At 41.4% G+C, this 17828-nt stretch overlaps 1 protein-coding gene across 5 annotated transcripts in view; it reads left to right on the top strand.

Annotated features, from left to right (window-relative positions):
• ABCC5 (ATP binding cassette subfamily C member 5) overlaps positions 1 to 17828 on the top strand; it is an 80576-nt gene that overhangs the window by 13936 nt on the left and 48812 nt on the right. For 3 of the 5 annotated variants that reach the window (XM_058556226.1, XM_058556227.1, XM_058556228.1), the window contains 5 exons: positions 10909 to 11066; positions 11259 to 11414; positions 12087 to 12234; positions 16999 to 17232; positions 17384 to 17557. In XM_058556226.1, coding sequence (XP_058412209.1) covers positions 10909 to 11066; positions 11259 to 11414; positions 12087 to 12234; positions 16999 to 17232; positions 17384 to 17557 — 870 coding nt within the window. Of the gene's footprint in view, positions 1 to 10908; positions 11067 to 11258; positions 11415 to 12086; positions 12235 to 14598; positions 16245 to 16998; positions 17233 to 17383; positions 17558 to 17828 lie in introns of those variants that run through there. The other 2 variants (XM_058556232.1, XM_058556231.1) reach the window with 2 other exon arrangements.

Here is a 17828-nt window from a genome sequence, read left to right on the forward strand (position 1 = left end):
TTTTTGTGAGGAAGATTAGCCGTAACTAACCTCTGTTGCCAATCCTCCTCTTTTTGCTGAGGAAGATTGGCCCTGGGCTAACATCTGTGCCCATCTTCCTCTACTTTACATGTGGGACACCTGCCACAGCATGGCTTGATGAGCCCTGCATAGGTCCGCACCCGGGATCCAAACCCATGAACCCCAGGCCGCTCAAGCAAAGTGCGCGAACTTAACCACTACGCCACGGGGCCAGCCCCCATTTGAAAGTTCTTAGGGGAAGAGCTTGAGATGGTCAGGATCATGTTAATAACCCATTGAAGTGAGGAAGTGCTGAGACTTGGGAGAGGAAATGTCCTTCGTAGTTTTCTCTAACTTGGGGAAAGCCTAAAGTCAGCTGGTCTTGGAAGGGCATCAGCTTTTAATATCTTTTTTAATTTAAAAGAAAATTTACATTTCTTTTAAATTTAATTTTTAATATATTAAGTCTCTTAAAACCTGTATCTGCTTATATAACAATTCTCCTTAAAAGTTTATCTTTCTAGATGTTTGTCATAAAGGCAGCTGTGGGACAGAAAAGCTTTTACTTGGACCAGAAGGGTTTCTAAGAGGCTGTGCTTTCTGTGTTTGTGTTAAGATCTTGTGAATTAAGGAAAGGAAAGGAAGAATATGCTGTGGGATCTGAGACCTGTCCATTTTGACTCTAGCCTCCAATAATACTTTCTTTGTGGGGTATACCAGACAGGAGCATTGCCGTCTTTAATCCCCTTGGAAGCTGAGAGATGCCTCTGCATTGCTGGTCCATGCCTGCTGGCTCTGCATTCAGAACAACTTGGATGGTTTCTCAGCCCCCAGGCTTGGGTAGGCTACCCTGCTGTTGTCCTGCTGTCAGGAAGGGATTGTTCAGTCTGGGGAATGATTTCTGGCTGCTGGTATATTGTCCCAGGGGCCTCCCTGCAGGGGGAATCCCCTGGTTGCCCTGTCAGCAGACATTCTGCTGTGGCAGCCTGTTAAAATGAGATGGGACGAACTAGATAAGCGGTGGCCATGCAGTGTGATAAGAACACTAATGATCACAGCCCTGGGGATGGTGTTAGTGACACAGAGGCAGGCAGGTCTCTTGTGCAAGCATCTCTGTTTGCTTGTGGATGGAATGTTCCTGGTTTCCCTCACCAGATGGCACTTCTATGACTGTGTGTTTCCCTGACCTTTGTTTGAACCGTGGCAGCATCTGAATTTCATTGTCCTCATTTAGCTCCCCAGTGTCCCCACCCTGCCCCATCATCATCACCTTGGTAGAAAAAAATGCTCCATGTCTCCTGGCCACATAGTCCTCAGGAAGATGTACGTGGCAGTCGTATTTCCTTGTTTAGTGTTTTCTCAACTCCTGGGTCAAGCAGTATTTTTCCCTTTGGAACGAATCAATGGCTACGGAGACCTCTCTGCAGCCGAGTCATCTGGCCATGGAGAACCTTTCAGTCTGCAGTGCCCCTTAAGAGAAATAAAGGGAAATGGGTGTCCTCATCCCATCTCAGGAGAAGCTTTAAAAAGTTACTTCTAAAAAGGATTTAAAGCATCGTAACATACACAACAAATAGTCCTCGTAAAATACATTCCCCTAGATCAGCGTACGTCAAGTACTGTGTTAGCTGTTTAGCTATCTGGGGCTGCCTTAGCACTACTGACGTTCTGGGGCCAGGTAATTCTTTGTTGTGGGGGCTGTCCTGTGCATTGTAGGATGTTCACTAACATCCCTGGCCTGTACCCACTGGGTACACAGTTGTGACAAGCAAAAATGTCTCCAAATATTGCCACACGTCCCCTGGGCAAGCAAAATCACCCTCCCTTGAGAACTACTGGGCTACACTGTCCAATACTGTAGCCACCAGCCACATGTGCTATTGAGCATTTGAAACGTGGCCAGTCCAAATGGAGATGTGCTGTATATAGAAACTATACGCCGGATTTCAAAGGCTTAGTACAAGAAAAGGATGTAAAATATCTCAATAATTTTTTATTGATTACCTGTTTAAAAGATATTTTGTATATATTGCATTAATAAAATATATTGTTAAAATTAATTTCACCTGTTTCTTTTTACTTTTCTTTTTACTTTTATTTGTGTCTTGCATTATATTTCTATTGGACAGCACTGAGCTGGAGTGTTGATCTACTATAGTTTAGCCATTCATCTTGTATTAGGCATTTAGTTCCCAGTAAACCATTGGATTTAAATTATTTTTTTTCTTTGGAAAATTTTCCTTCAGACAGTAATATTATGGAGATAAAGAACATGTGAAGTGTTTCATGTTGCCAGTTTGCTCTCCTGAGTACCTGCCAGTGGCATATTAAAAATTGGTCTGACGATCAGATGACGTATGTTTATCTTATATTTCCCTCCTTCTCATATTGGATTTTATCTCTAACTACTTTTATTAAGGTATATATGGTTATATCTTTTTTTTTTAATTTTTATTTTTTTTCCCCCAAAGCCCCAGTAGATAGTTGTATGTCATAGTTGCACAGCCTTCTAGTTGCTGTATGTGGGACGCGGCCTCATCGTGGCTGGAGAAGTGGTGCCTCGGTGCCCACCCGGGATCTGAACCCCAGGCTGCCAGCAGTGGAGTGCGCGCACTTAACCGCTAAGCCACGGGGCCGGCCCTATGGTTATATCTTAAAATTTAATTTATATTTCTTGATTGGTGACATTGAATTTAGAAGCTGAGAGATAGAAGCTTTTGAACCGATTTAGTAGATTATTCTGGATTTTGACCTTTTATAAATCCTTTTATAAAATTTAACCTGCATGAAGGCAGTGATTTTGAGGTACAGAGTCTGCTTGTTCACGCCTGTATCCCCAAAACCTAGAGCAGTGCCTGGCACATGGTAGGCCCCTCAATAAATATTGCTGAATGAATGGATAAAAAAATCATAGATCTTTCAGTAAAAGCTGGTTGTTCAAAATATATTATTATGTTACTTACCTGGTCACTTCTTTAGCTTTATTGACCTTCCCCTTAATGCTCATTTCATTATGCAAACAGTTTTCCTTTTTATATTTAAACTCATCCATCTTGCCTTTGATAACTTTCTGGCTTTTTCCGGGAAAATGGAGACTCTCTCTCTTCCATAGCTGAGTTAAATAGTATGCTACTTAATTCTCTTTCTTCTATTTATTTCTTCATTTTTATGTAACTTTTTGGGGTTAATCCTAGATGGTGTGAAACCTGGATCTCAATAAGTCATCTCCAATCTGTTATTTATTTGTCCCAACAGTGTTCACTGAATCACGTTTCCTACTCTGTTATAGTATTTCCGCTTTCATAGAGTACGCTTTTTTTTTTTTTTTGTGAGGAAGATCAGCCCTGAGCTAACACCCATGCTAATCCACCACTTTTTGCTGAAGAAGACCGGCTCTGAGCTAACATCTATTGCCAATCCTCCTCCTTTTTTTCCCCCAAAGCCCCAGTAGATAGTTGTTATGTCATAGTTGCACATCCTTCTAGTTGCTGTATGTGGGATGCAGCCTCAGCATGGCGGGAGAAGTGGTGCGTCTGTGCGCACCCAGGATCCAAACCTGGGCCGCGAGTAGCGGAGCCGGCACGCGCACTTAACGCTAAGCCACGGGGCCGGCCCTGTAGAGTAAGCTTTTATAGCGTGAATTTAAGTCTTTTCTCTTGGTTCTTTTCCATTTTTAATCCATTCAACCTTAGAATATTGATAACTCACTTTGCAGAATGTTAATGTGGTAGGACAAATTTATTTTTACCTTTAAACAGATATACTTTTTTACCTGGCGTGCTTGGCCAGGTAAGTTGTTTTAGGAAGCCTAGAGAGGAAGTCAGGCATCCAACCAGATAGTTACAAGTACGAGACATCTGTGCAGTGACTGGCAGGGCAGTATAAAGATGCTTTTATTTTATCTTTAAATTTCAGTCTATAATATATCTGTCTTTTAGTATCTGCTCATGTTTGGTTTAAAAACAATCAGGAAGTACATTCTGCAATTAAGTAAAATAGTTTATTTACATTCTAGTGTTCTAATCATGTACTTGTGACTTTGACTTTGGAAACTCCCATTTGCTTATAAAGAGGTTAGTTAGGAGAGTCAGAGTTTATTTTTTTTTTTTTTTTTTTTTTTGTGAGGAGATCAGCCCTGAGCTAACATCCGCCAATCCTCCTCTTTTTTTGCTGAGGAAGACGGCCCTGGGCTAACATCTGTGCCTATCTTCCTCCACTTTATATGGGACGCCGCCACAGCATGGCTTACCAAGCAGTGCGTCGGTGCGCGCCCGGGATCCGAACCAGCGAACCCCGGGCCGCCGCAGCGGAGCGCGCGCACTTAACCGCTTGCGCCACCGGGCCGGCCCCTCAGAGTTTATTTTAATCTGATCCTCACCCTATGAAATAGAGGAGAGCTGTTTACAGAGGTACATCCGAGGTCATCTAGTACAGTGAGGATTTATTTGCTTGTTTTTTCTGTGAAAGGCACAGAGTGTAGTGATTAAGAGCCTCAACTCTGGAGCCTGGATTCAAATCCCTGCTGCTCCAAGTGCCTCAGTTTCCTCAGCTGTAAAATGGGGGAAATAACAGTACCGACCTCATAGGGTTGTTATGAGGATTAAATGAGTTAGTATCTGTAAAGCGTTTAAAACGATGCCTAGCACGTGGTAAATGCTATGTTGGTTTGTTGTAAATTAATTTGCCCAGATTTTCCTATCATCTTCAAGTAAGCAGTTTGCCTTTACAGATACATGCTAGTCGTGAGATCTGGCTATAAACGAGGATGATTGCTGTAGCTTCCTCTACTTCTTGCTAAAGTCCTAGGGTAGGTGGGACTTTATAGAGGCAGCCTCAGGTCAACGAAGTGGAACTGAAAGTACTCAAGCTAATGGTAGTTCTCTTTTGCAGTAATACTGGAGTACATATTCTATAATAATAAGATTAATTGAGCAAACTGGGTAGATGTCTAATTGCTAGGAGTTACACTCTTTAATCCTGTAATCCCACTGATGGAATTTATCCAAATAATCTGGAAAGAGAAAAATAAACTGCAGATGTTTATTATACAATTAATAATAAGCAAAACAGCAGAGAATCTAAACAGAAATGGAACGGTTAAGAAGATTCCTCAGTGGTGTATCACGCACCATTAAATGATAACAACGCAGATTATGAGGCAACATGAAGATATTTTAGTTGACATTTGAATAATAGGTGCCAAGCTCTATCCCATGCTAGAAATCAGAGATGCAAACAAGAGTAAGACAGGAGCCCTCACCAGAAGCATCCCACTGCAGTGGTACAGCTGCAGGGAAGACACAGGAGGGAGGAAGTAAATTCCCTGATTTTGAAAGTCAGGGAAAGCTAAAGGAAAGAGGAAACAGTTGAGACATGCCGTAACATTTATCAGATGGATAAATTGGTAATATAGTTAATACGTATTAAATGTTTATTATATACCCAATACTTTGCTAAGCACTTTTCATTATCCTATTAATTCCTCTCAACACTATGTGATAGGTGCATGCACCATTGTAAAAATGAGTAAATGAAGCTTAAAGTGGCTAGATAACATGTTGAAGGTTGGTGGCAGAATCAGCATGCAAACCCATGTCTGTCTCCTAAAATCCACCTTCAAAATCACTGTACTTCACAATGGCCTCCAACTATGGGAAAATTCTGCCTATGGAGGTATTAATACTTTAAGATCATAGAGAAAATAGTTTTATTGGAGTAAGCGGATTTTCTCTTGATTTTCTTGATAATGTTATTTTAACATTCAAGAGTTCTTGCCAACAGCTAAACATCTCTTGCTTATTGTTTTGAGAGACCTATTTCTGAAGGAGCTAGGTGCAAATATGGAGCAGGACTGTTTCCTTCAAAACAGGGGACCTTCTTATCTCCATCAGATGTTTCATTGTCCTCACCTAGACAGTGAGTAACATATGACAGCAAGATTGACAGTTTGGGAAGTAGTGTAGGAAAGAATAGCAAAAATGGGAGATGACTTGGAAAGTGGGTTGCTTGGAGTAGCAACTTTTGATTCTCTTAGATCAAGAATATAGACTTCTCCCATACCCTTACTGTGGGAAGTCCTATTCTATCTTTTATTATTATATGAAAATTTGAGCATTAGTGCTATTTTAACTGCTGTGGGTTTATCTTTGTTGGGATAAAATTATACTGTCTTGTTCTAAAATCAAAAGTGGTGCAAGAGCCCTCAGTCTCTCTTATGTTACAAGCATTTGATGATGCTGGTATAGTGCTCATGGGATGCCTGGGGGAGTGAAACCTTTCCTGCCAACTCTCATCTGAGTCTTTTTTAAGAGCCTCTGAATTTGACATTCTCCCATATAGGAAGTAACTTACTACCCAGTAGGTGGTGGAACATGACATCATTATATAGTCAAAGGAACAAAACTCATGCAACAAGAGGATTTTATTGTTGTTGTTAAGTCCATTCACTTTTCTGTTTGTAGGTTTTGATGAAAACTGTAACTAGGCATTTTAGTGATGAAGAAAATGAAATTAATGTACTATACACATAGAAATTGGCATATTCTTATTCGTATTCCAGCATCTGGAACAGTCTTGCACATAGGTGCTCAGCAAGTTATTTGTTGAAAGAATGAATGAAAGAAGATGTGAAGATTTTAGTTTCCTCTTATTGCTACTCATATGCTTCCTCATAATGCATTCTCATATAAGAATACTAATGGATGGCACCAAGTTTTCCTTTTGTGATGCTGTGATGTCAAAAGACGTTTATATAAACTCTCCTAACTCTTGAACTTGGTTATCCTGGAAAGGCAAAAGAACTAGAATAGCTAAACCAATTTTGAAAAGGAAGAATAAAGTTGGAGATATCACACTACCCTATTTTAAGACTTACTACATAGCTACTGTAATCAAGTTAGTGGTATCAGTGGAGGGCTAGACAAATAGGTTGATGGAATAGAGTCCAGGAATCAACTCACACAAGTATGGCCAACTGATTTTTACATAGGTGCAAAAGCAATTTAATGGAAAGATGATAGTCTTCAACAAATGGTGTTGGAACAGTTGGACATCTATAGGCAAAAAAATGAGCCTTTATCTAAGTATTACACCTTATACAAAAATTAACTCAAGGTGAATCATAGATCTAAATGTAAAGTTATATAACTTGTAGGAGAAAATATTCATGACCTAGAGTTAGATGAAGAATTCTTAGACATGACACTAAAAGCACAATCTATAAAAGAAAAAAGTCAATAAATTCAACTTGATCAAAATTAAAAATTTTTGCTCTGTGAATGGCCCTGTTAAGACAGAAAATATTTGCAAATCATCTGACGAAGGGTCTGAACCCATAATAGATAAAGAACTCTCTCAGCTTAACACTAAGAAAACAGTCCACTTAGAAAATGGGCAAAAGACCTAACAGACACTTTACCAAAAAAGAATGTATGGATGGCAAATAAGCACAGGAAAAGGTGTTAAACATCTTTAACTGTTAGGGCAGTGCAAATTAAAATCATGATGAGACACCAAACCACATCTATCTGAGTGGCTAAAATAAAAAATAATGACAATACCAGGTGATGATGAGGATGGCGAGAAACTGGATCTCTCATACATCGCTAGTGGAAATGTAAAATGATACTGTGATAAAGTAATTTCAATACAACTAATGTTTGAATCATAAGTAATGTCAAACTGCTTTGTACACTTCTCATGCTGTCAAAACTTAAAATAAGAAGTGAGATCTCCGTTCCCATACAAATTTGTAGTGGATGTATTTTCTGGGCTTAAATTATAGTTCCAGCAGTGTGTTTCTCGAAGTACAAAGGAAACTTCCATATTTCAAGATTCGTTTATTTTAGAAATAGATAGTGACAACGGTTGCACAACATTGTGAATATAATTAATGCTCCTGAATTGTATACTTAAAAATAGTAAAAATGGCAATTTTTATATTATATGTATTTTACTACAATAAAAAACATCTATTTAATTGCACCATTCAGTAGCTTCCACCTAACTTTCAATTGGAAGTGACTAATCTGCATATAATGACATGATAAAGGCAAACATCAAGAGAAAAATCTAATAGAATTCCATGATGCTTTTCAAGAGATAAATATGCTCAACTAAAATCATATATTCATGGATTTATTTTCAGTTTCAGTAGTACCTATCTGTGTGAAAAGATATTTTCAAAGATGAAATTATAAAATCTCATTACCAATCGGCGTTAACAGATGAAGATTTGCAATTGATTTTGATGAAGGAAAAACGATTTTAAACCCCAATTAAGTGAAATGTTATTCCCCCATAAAAGAATTCCATTCTTCTCATTGGTAGAACTGTGTTACAAAAAATTGTACTCAATTATTATTACTATATTTTGAATTTTTTCAATTAACATTTTGTAGAAACTTGTGTTTTTTTGTAATATAAGTACCTACCTAATATTCTCAATTTGCCTCTTGGCCCACAAAGCCTAAAATATTTACAGTCTGGTCCTTTACAGAAAATTTTACCATCCCTAGCTTAGAGCATTGGTTTTCCACTCTTTCTTCTTTTCTAATGTATGCTATTAAAGTGTTCACAATTTCACTCTATGCTCTGCTTTAGCTGCATCCCACAAATTTTGATGTGTTAAAATTTCTTACCATTTAGCTCAGAATATTTACTAATTTCCATTTGATGTCGTCTTTAACTCGTATTATTTACAAGTGTGTTGCATAATTTCTGAATATTTGGAGATATTCTTGTTATCTTTTTTGCTGGATTCCAATTGAATTCCAAAGTGGTCAGAGAACATAGACTATCTAATGTTAGTCTTTTGAAATTCGTTGAGGTTGCTTTATGGCCCAGCATGCAGCCCATTTTGGCAGATATCTGGTGGGCACTTGAAGTGGTATTATTTTAACTTTTTTTCTTCTTCCGAAGCTTTGGATATCCAAATAAAGCTGGTCCTTGTAACATTCTGAACCTGCTCTGTACCTATTCTCAGTTTCTACTTCCTTGTAGTAGGTATGTTTGTATTTTTGGTGTATCTTTCTCCTTTCTCAACCCAGTGATTTTCTTTTCTTCCCCTTGTGGTTATAAGCAGCTTAAAGGTAAAATAAAACAAAGCACCTCTGTTGTGTACTTGAATCTCAGCCACCTTTAGTTCATTATTAGGTGCCATAGTCCCTAACCACTAAGTAAGTATTTACCTTATACCTAAGGACTTTATGTAAGAGTTCATTCTTTTCTTGGTGTTGACTCGTTTGTCGTGTTGTGGTGTTCTTCTCTTGAAACTGGTCTACCTTGCCTTTGACAAAAGGCAAAAAATGTGCTTCCCCTTGCCGGGGCTGTGTACTTTCTGATACTAAGCAACGCCTTATCTTATCTGAAGATACATAACTGTGCGTGGACTACAGCTATTGTATTTGAGGAAAGAGCCGCCTGGGCATCCAGGTGACCCCCATGCATGAGTTCTGCCCTCTCATTCCCGCTCGTATTGGAGGTGCCTCTGTTCTGTGTGGAACAGAGGTGGTGTGTAAAAATAGAGACCCTGCTTTGTGTAAGGTGGGTGCTGCACCACTTACCTTTTTCTTGATTTGGGGATCTCTTCTTTCTTGCTCTTTCACAATAATTGCTGGAAATATTTGTGATAATGTGAGAAAAGAGTGATGTACTTATAATCCTTACTTGAGGAAAATAATGCGTCTGCTTCTCCAACAGGAAGGCGTAACCTTTGAGTTACATTTAGGGTAGATGGGGACAGATGTGTCCAGACTCCTGGCCCACCCTCTTCTGCCATAGTCAGACTTTGAATTACATGCATTTTTGTTAATATGATTAATTGGTATTTATAAACTTTGTAGTAAATACGTGTACCTTTTGTGTGTGTGTGTGTGAGGAAGATCAGCCCTGAGCTAACATCCATGCTAATCCTCCTCTTTTTGCTGAGGAAGACCGGCTCCAAGCTAACATCTATTGCCAATCCTCCTCCTTTTTTTTCCCCCAAAGCCCCAGTAGTTAGTTGTATGTCATAGTTGCACATCCTTCTAGTTGCTTTATGTGAGACGCGGCCTTAGCATGGCTGGAGAAGCAGTGTGTCGGTGCGCACCCGGGATCTGAACCCGGGCCGCCAGTAGCGGAGCGCGCGCACTTAACCACTAAGCCACGGGGCCGGCCCAATACGTGTAACTTTGTATTTCAACTCCTGAGACCCTCTGCTTTGTGCTGCAGAAATCTGGGTCTTGGAGCTCTCTAGCTGTGCAGCCAGGGTGAGAGCCTCTCTTCTGCTCTCCCTGTTGCTGATGAGAGAGAGAGAGAGGAGGCATGTGTACATCCTGTTTTTTTCTGCTTGACAGGGCTGTTTGATTGGAGGTGATTGTGAAGTTTTTGTCACAGAAAATGGGCAATCGAATTTGCAGTGAGTAACGAAGGAACTGACTCCCAGTCCACGTTGGGAAATGAAAGATAAAACATTTTGATGATAAAAATATAAATTTTAGAATGTGCAACGCAAAGAGTAAATCCTAATGTAAACTATGGACTTTAGTTAATAGTAACATATCGGTATTGGCTCATTGGTTGTAACGAATGTACCACACGAATGCAAGATGTTAATCATGGGGACGGAGAAGAGAGGGGGGAGATGAGGAGGTACGTGGGAACTCTGTACTTTCTGCTCAATTTTTCTGAACGTAAAAGTGCTCCAAGAAATGAAGTCTGTCTAGAAGTTTTAAGTATCTGGTTTAAATGTTCCGTAGCAAGTTCATATCATACAAGTTAGTGTTTGGCCCCCTGATCCCCCTGGGATTTCTCAGGTAAGATGAATCTGGTTTGCAGTTTAAGCTGTTACGTCAGATAGATTTGCCCCTCTCTGTTTTTCTAATGTTCGTTAACTGTGCTTTTGCCCTCTCTCCCTATCTGTTGAAACAGTTGGAATGCCAAGATGCCTTGGAAACAGCAGCCCGAGCTGAAGGCCTTTCCCTGGATGTTTCTATGCATTCTCAGCTCAGAATCCTGGATGAGGAACATCCCAAGGGAAAGTACCATCATAGCTTAAGTGCTCTGAAGCCCATCCGGACCACTTCCAAGTAAGAGGCTCTTCTGGGTAATGACTTGTCCGTGAAGCATCAAAAGCATTTTTGAAAATCCAGGCAAAGATTAGACCATTAGGGGAGGCCTGTTTTTAGTCAGAGCTCTGTTTACTAAACAGCATAGTATAGGCGCTGGCTAGCCTCTCCGTGTACGTTGACAATTTTGTGCTGTGGGTTTTCTTTCTTTAGACACCAGCACCCAGTGGACAATGCTGGGCTCTTCTCCTGTATGACTTTTTCCTGGCTTTCTCCTCTGGCCCGCACGGCCCACAGGAAGGGGGAGCTCTCAATGGAGGATGTGTGGTCTTTGTCTAAGCACGAGTCTTCTGATGTGAACTGCAGAAGGTAGGCGTCTCTGGTCCACCCTTGTCTCCCATATACTGGATGCGTAGGGCCTGAGCTAGGAGTGTGGGTCTGACAGCGTGAAGTCCACGGCTCTGTGTCCTTTTAGGATCTGAGCTATCCTATGGAGGGAGGGTTGCCTGGGGATGATGTTCTCTTTGCTCTTCTGCTGTATTTCCTATTTCACCTTTAATCCTCTTTTAACCACGGGCTTTCTCTCTCTCTCTCAGCCCCGCTTCTCTTCCTGAGTCTGCAGGGAGGTTATGTTGCTGCCTTGTGACAGAATACATGTTTGTGGTAGCTGAGTGTCATGATTAAAATCTAGTGTACAACTTTACATTTTACACAGGATCCTTCAGAAAGGGTTGGGGACCCTTGAGAAAGGAAGCTGTTATCCACAAACAAATTCTGTTCAGGGATAATTTTTCTGGGTAGAAGGAAAGACTTTTGTTCTCATCCTTTTCTGTATCCTAGAGGCTCCCTATTCAGGGTAAATATGTAGTTACCCAGACGGGTATTTTTTTCCTGAAGGTGAAGACTATGTACATAATTTTAAAAGAGAGACTGGTGTGAGTGGTGTCAAAGCCTGGAGACAAAAAGCGATGGCAGGAGGGAAGCTAGGGTGTGTCTATTCCCTGTGGAGATGTGTAACAGAGAACATGTGCCCTTGTTAAGACTAGAGAGACTGTGGCAAGAAGAGCTGAATGAAGTTGGGCCAGACGCTGCTTCCCTCCGAAGGGTTGTGTGGATCTTCTGCCGCACCAGGCTCATCCTCTCCATCGTGTGCCTGATGATCACGCAGCTGGCTGGCTTCAGTGGACCAGTAAGTTCTAACCATTCTTTCTGACAGTCTCCAGGGGCCCGGCCATGGCCAGCTCTAACATTCTTGTTCTGTTGCAGGGGTTGTGCTCACCTTTGGGCTAGTTAGCAGCCATAGAGATGCCTCCAGGTCTCTTGAAAGGGAACAGTTGATTTTGGAGTGAATGGTGGCTTGTCAGCAGCTGGAAGGATGAGGGGCCCATGTTGTCAGAGAAGAAATGGAACTGGTTTGCTTGCCTGGGGCGGGGGTGAAACCGAATGATTCCGGCTCTGCACGGGACTGTGCTTCTTTGCTGTGTGTTGACATGAAATGGCAGTCTCGGTTCGAGAAGATGTGTCTCGTAGTGCTGTGAGTGGGTGAGAGCAGCGTTGTGTGGCATAGGCTGTTGACCCAGTGCTGGTGACACACCGAATGCCCGGAGGCAGAGTTGTCACATGTGAGATGGTTCTGTGGCAAATGAGCCCTGAAGAAACTAGAGGACTGTTGAGGTTTTTAGAGTCTAACCTGGAGCCCATTTGAAACTTTGGTTTATAGTATAAACTGTGTGGCAAGTGTTGGGGCGGCAGCCGTGGCTTTTTCCTAGTGTGTACGAAAGCAGAGTAGGTAAGAGAGTGATGTTCACACTGTTTTCTGGACACCTGTTTCTTACATCTGCTATGCTGCCTTACACTTAAGACTTTGATTAAATCTATTCTCTACATATTTGCCTTGAGGCATCGGAGCAGTAGTACTACTTATACTGTGCATTTTCCGTGTGTGGGTAAGCTGGAGGTTCATGGTTTTGGTAAGTATGTGCCTAAGATGCATGGTGATTTAGGTAAAACTACTTTGCAGTTTTTCTGTTTCTTGTTTTTTTTTTTTTTAAATGATTGATGCCTTTTTAAAAATTTTGATCTCTTTTTTGAAGCAGAGAACACTACTTTTCTGGTATTGGGTTTCTATATTAATTGACCAACTAACACACTTTTGTATAAGTTTTAAGTCAGAGGGACCATGTAACTGAATATTATGTTATTGACCAAAATGGCAAACATTTTCGTAGGACCAGCTTCCCCCAAGAAGAGCTTCTGTCATTGTTTCACTACAGGGCTGGTGGCCACTCTCGTCTTTTGTAGAATTCTTTCAGCTGGGTAGCACGGTATACAGGCTTTCTTAGTTACATTTGACCAATGTAAGAATTTCATTGGCTCCCTCCCTTCCATGAAAATTCCATAGGTTGGTGGGATTTTAATTTTTTTCTTGGGAAAAAATGTTACCTATGCATGTTTAGCTTGGGGGCCTTACAGTCACTCCCTTGAGCATCTGCATATTCCTTAATCTCTCTTTTAAGGCACAGCACGCTGGAATACTAATCTCTAGTAAACTCTTCTGGATGCCAGGGAAAGCTGAGAGCCTTCCTTTAATAGGAAAACCGCAGCACGCTTTTCCTTCTTTCTACCCTCTTGGGGAAGAGCGCCTTAAGGCCTATATTATTTCATGAGATTCCATTCTAGAACAATCGAGAAAGCAAGGGTCCCATCCACAAGCTCTCTATGATAAAAAGACTTAAAATTGTAATCAATGCAAACTTCTTTTTTTGGAGCCAATTCTAATAAATTTCTTTTTGATTGGAAATTGAGGAATTAGGCCAGTTTTGAGATCAGTTCCAGCAATGAGCATACCTTCTGTCTGTGGATTTAAATCCTTTTGAGGAACATCCATTTTAGGTTTTTTCACATTTTCTAATATGGCATGGCTTTCAAACTGACTTAGTCTGTTCTTACAGAAATCTATGTAAGAACTGACTTCCCAAATATGGTGTCATATTTCTTATCTCCCCTCGGGCCTCACTGAACCTTGGTATGCCGAACAAATGAAACATAATCAAGTTATTGTGTTTTATTTTGTTTTTTTAAACAGCTGGACAGCTGAGGCTGGACATTTTTGATCAAGATGATCCAAGGTTTCAGTGACACCAGTGGACCAGTGCTCTGCAGGGTGTCCAAGGGTCACCATAATGTTAATGGAGTACCACAGTCTGTAAGGGTATGGTCCTGACCTAAGAAAAATGGCCAAATTGCTAAACTTACAGAGATGATTTGATTCAAACCGTTTTAAAAGACCAGGCCTGACCTATGATTTGTCTATAAATAATTAGCATCCGCCCTGTAGATCTGCAAGGGAAGCCTCCCTCCTGCAGTGCAATCTCTTGGTGAATGCTAACCCTGCTCAAGGGCCTTTTGGGGAAAGGACAGTGAAAAGCCTCTAGAGAGGTAAGTTTCCCACCCTTCCAACCTCTCTCCAGCTGCAGCTTGCTTGGTGCTGTCAGAATCTGGATTTGGGGGGAGTGTCTCTGTAGTGGAACCAGTGACAGAAGCTGTTCTTTAGAATTTTCAGGATGGCTGTATTCTGCGGTCAGAATGAGAGAGTCAAGCTGGGCAGAATCTCTCGCCAAGAGTTCAGGTAAGGTAATGTTTATTCACTGGGAATGCCTCCCACAGCCAGACAGCTATGCTGACAATCTCAAGTTTTCTCCCAGTTTGTTTAAATTTAAATGATAAATTTGTAACTTTTTAAAACTAAATTTTGGTTGGCTTTTTCATGAAAACCTTTTTTCCTTTATCCCATACAAAATGGTTTGAAATGTAATTGTTTTTTAAAAACTCTGTGTGTTGGAAATTCTTTAATCTGCTGTTTCCTCTTTTTCCCCCCTTTGAAAGTTTTGCATAGCGTAAGCATTCGTTATGTCTTTTACCTTCCCTCGCCCCTCCCCTCCCTGCTGGGAGGTACTAATGCTATTATCTGGTGCTGAAAAATGGCACTATAAAGCTGTGGGAAGGAAGGAACCCCAAACTACAACCTGCTGTCCTTTCAAGCCTTCCTTTGGAGACTGTTCCATCGGTGCCGAGGTCTGTGAGAAAATGCTTTACTGTGCCGCCATCTTACTGAGTTGCTTCACGTGAGGAAAATGGGGTTTTGACCCTGCCACTCAGTGACTCAGTTCCACATTTTGGATTGCATACTGGAAAAGAAGCCATTCTTCTTGCTAGTAAACCAACAACCCAGCTGTGTGCAGTGGTGACCAAACAATGGATATAAACCTAAAAATCTGAGGGAGGGGAGAGGTGAAATACAATAGTTCTTGGAATCTGCAATCGCCGATTTATTTGAGCAGGTTATTTACTGAGACTTGATATAAATCTGATTGGAGGGGATCTCTTAGGATCTAGTGGACATCTGGTATTATTTCCTCCCAGGAGAAAGGAGAAATATCAATTAACCCAGAGGGAGTCTGGGTTCTGGAATTCAGCATTAGCTGCCTTAGGACAATTGTGTCTGACCTCCAGTTTTGTCTGTCATTCACAGCTGGCTTCCAGCTACAGTATTCTCTGCTGTTAAGGATCCGGGGTAGATGGGTGGATGGGTTTCTCGTTAATTTTTTTTTCCTTCCTTCAGGGTAGGGGATTGGTTTGGCTTTCTTTTGTTGTGGTTTGTTTTGTTTCATTTTTGGCAAGATCCCTTTTAGCTGCAAGGACTTGAAAAGACTCTGAAGGATGCCAGCAGTTTTTCCTTGAGGCCTAGATTTTTGAATTCTGTCCTGAACAGAAGTCATTCCTCACAGCCTAGTGGACCAATAGCACCAGCGATTTTAAGCAGTGACCTCTTTGGGGAGTTTTTAGTTTAGTTTTATTTTTTAATTCTCTTTCCTTGGCAGCAAGGTCTTTATTCCTGGAGAATCTACTCTATTGCAGACCCACTGCAACGTGAGGAGCCCTAACCGCTTAAGTGCTGTCAGCTTGATGTACTACTCCGGACTCTGGAAACAGATATTGGTTTTATTCTGTATTTCCACTGTGTGTAGCTAAAACAACAGTCGGAGGCCAGATGACCTGTCAGATGGCTAGCCTTGTATAACTTGACTCTGTATGTTCCCATGTATGTTACCGCAATGCTCCTCCTGTACAGTGTCTGTGGGATGCTCTTTGAAGATGGTACTTTTTTTTTCATTCTCAATAAAAGTACTTTACCTCCCACTTCCTGGTATTTAATCCTATCGCTGAATGTGCCTTGTGTGAGTGTGTGCTCCGGCGTTGCAGGACCTCAGAGCTGGAGGTGGCGCTCGGTGGTTCTTGGGGGCTGGCTGCCTTCCCTCACTGCAGGTGGTGTTAGACATATGCTACCTGAGGTAACATGTTTTTGTTTTTGGGAGGGCGCGGGGAGTGGGGAGGGTCCACGGGAGGGTCTCTGGATTTTTGATAGTCTGTTTCATTTTCTCTCTTCTATACTATTAAACTGCTGATGTTTATTTTCAGGAATGTTTTGCAAATGCACTTCTCTTCCCCAGTCCAACTGTAGGTACACTGTTCCTTTTTATCAAATAAGCACGTTTGAAACGATGCCAAAAAAAAAGGTCTTAATTTCATTTAAAGAAATGTATCAGTGTGTGGAGATACTGGAATAAGGTCAAATATATATATTTTAATGGCCATGTGTTTAGAATTAATTTCAGCTCATGGACAGGTTTATGTTATATTAGAAAGAGTAACGGTTTTGGTGGTGTCCTTAAGGAAGAAAGTTTCAAATAAGACCTACCTCCTGTGAAATGCCCTGAGTAAATTACTGCAGGCAGCTGTCTGTAATATTTCATCCTCTGAGAAGGGTCTTCTCTGCTCGTGCACGTATCACTGTGCAGCGGAGCTGCCTCCTCTTTCTAACTTAACATAAATCTGTGGCGTCATGTGTGGGTGCTGTGGAGATGCTGACGGTGGTGTGTGTTTCTCCCTGTAGGCCTTCGTGGTGAAACACCTCTTGGAGTACACCCAGGTCACAGGTTCTGACCTCAAGTACAGCTTGCTGTTAGTCTTGGGCCTCCTCCTGACGGAAATCGTGCGCTCTTGGTCACTTGCGCTGACTTGGGCATTGAATTACCGAACTGCTGTCCGCTTGCGGGGGGCCATCCTAACCATGGCATTTAAGAAGATCCTTAAGTTAAAGAACATTAAAGAGAAGTCTGTGGGTGAGGTGAGTAAGGGGTGTTTGCAAAGGGCAGAGGGAAAGCTGCCGGCTTGAGCTCTTTCTTTCTGTTGGGTCCTTGCTTTGTCCTTCATCTTCCTCCTGAGACAAGTGGCCTTCGTCCTTGCAGGATCCTCTCACTGCTCTTTGTGTCTCGTAGCTCATCAACTTGTGCTCCAATGATGGGCAGAGGATGTTTGAGGCGGCCGCCGTTGGCAGCTTGTTGGCTGGAGGACCCGTTGTTGCCATCTTGGGCATGATTTATAATGTCATTATTCTGGGACCAACAGGCTTCCTAGGATCAGCTGTTTTTATCCTCTTTTATCCAGCAATGGTGAGTAAGCCTTCTTTGCTGTATTTTGGCAGCTTCTCCTTAGATGAATTACTTCCATTGGGTTATATATAGTAGGTACCACTGAGGTATCACATCTCTGATTGGAAATTTCCTCAAATCAGGTACCTGGTGTGGAAAAGTCTAGAAAGAGCTAGACAGTGTTCAGTCTATATAGGCAGAATTTCGACTTGAGGGGAAGTAAGGTGTCACTTGAATAAATGCAGTGGCTCCTAGTGAGATTAGAAAAGAGAGAGTCTGAGTGAAAGAGAAG

Source organism: Diceros bicornis, chromosome 15, assembly GCF_020826845.1.
Source record: "Diceros bicornis minor isolate mBicDic1 chromosome 15, mDicBic1.mat.cur, whole genome shotgun sequence".
Classification (NCBI taxonomy): domain Eukaryota; kingdom Metazoa; phylum Chordata; class Mammalia; order Perissodactyla; family Rhinocerotidae; genus Diceros; species Diceros bicornis.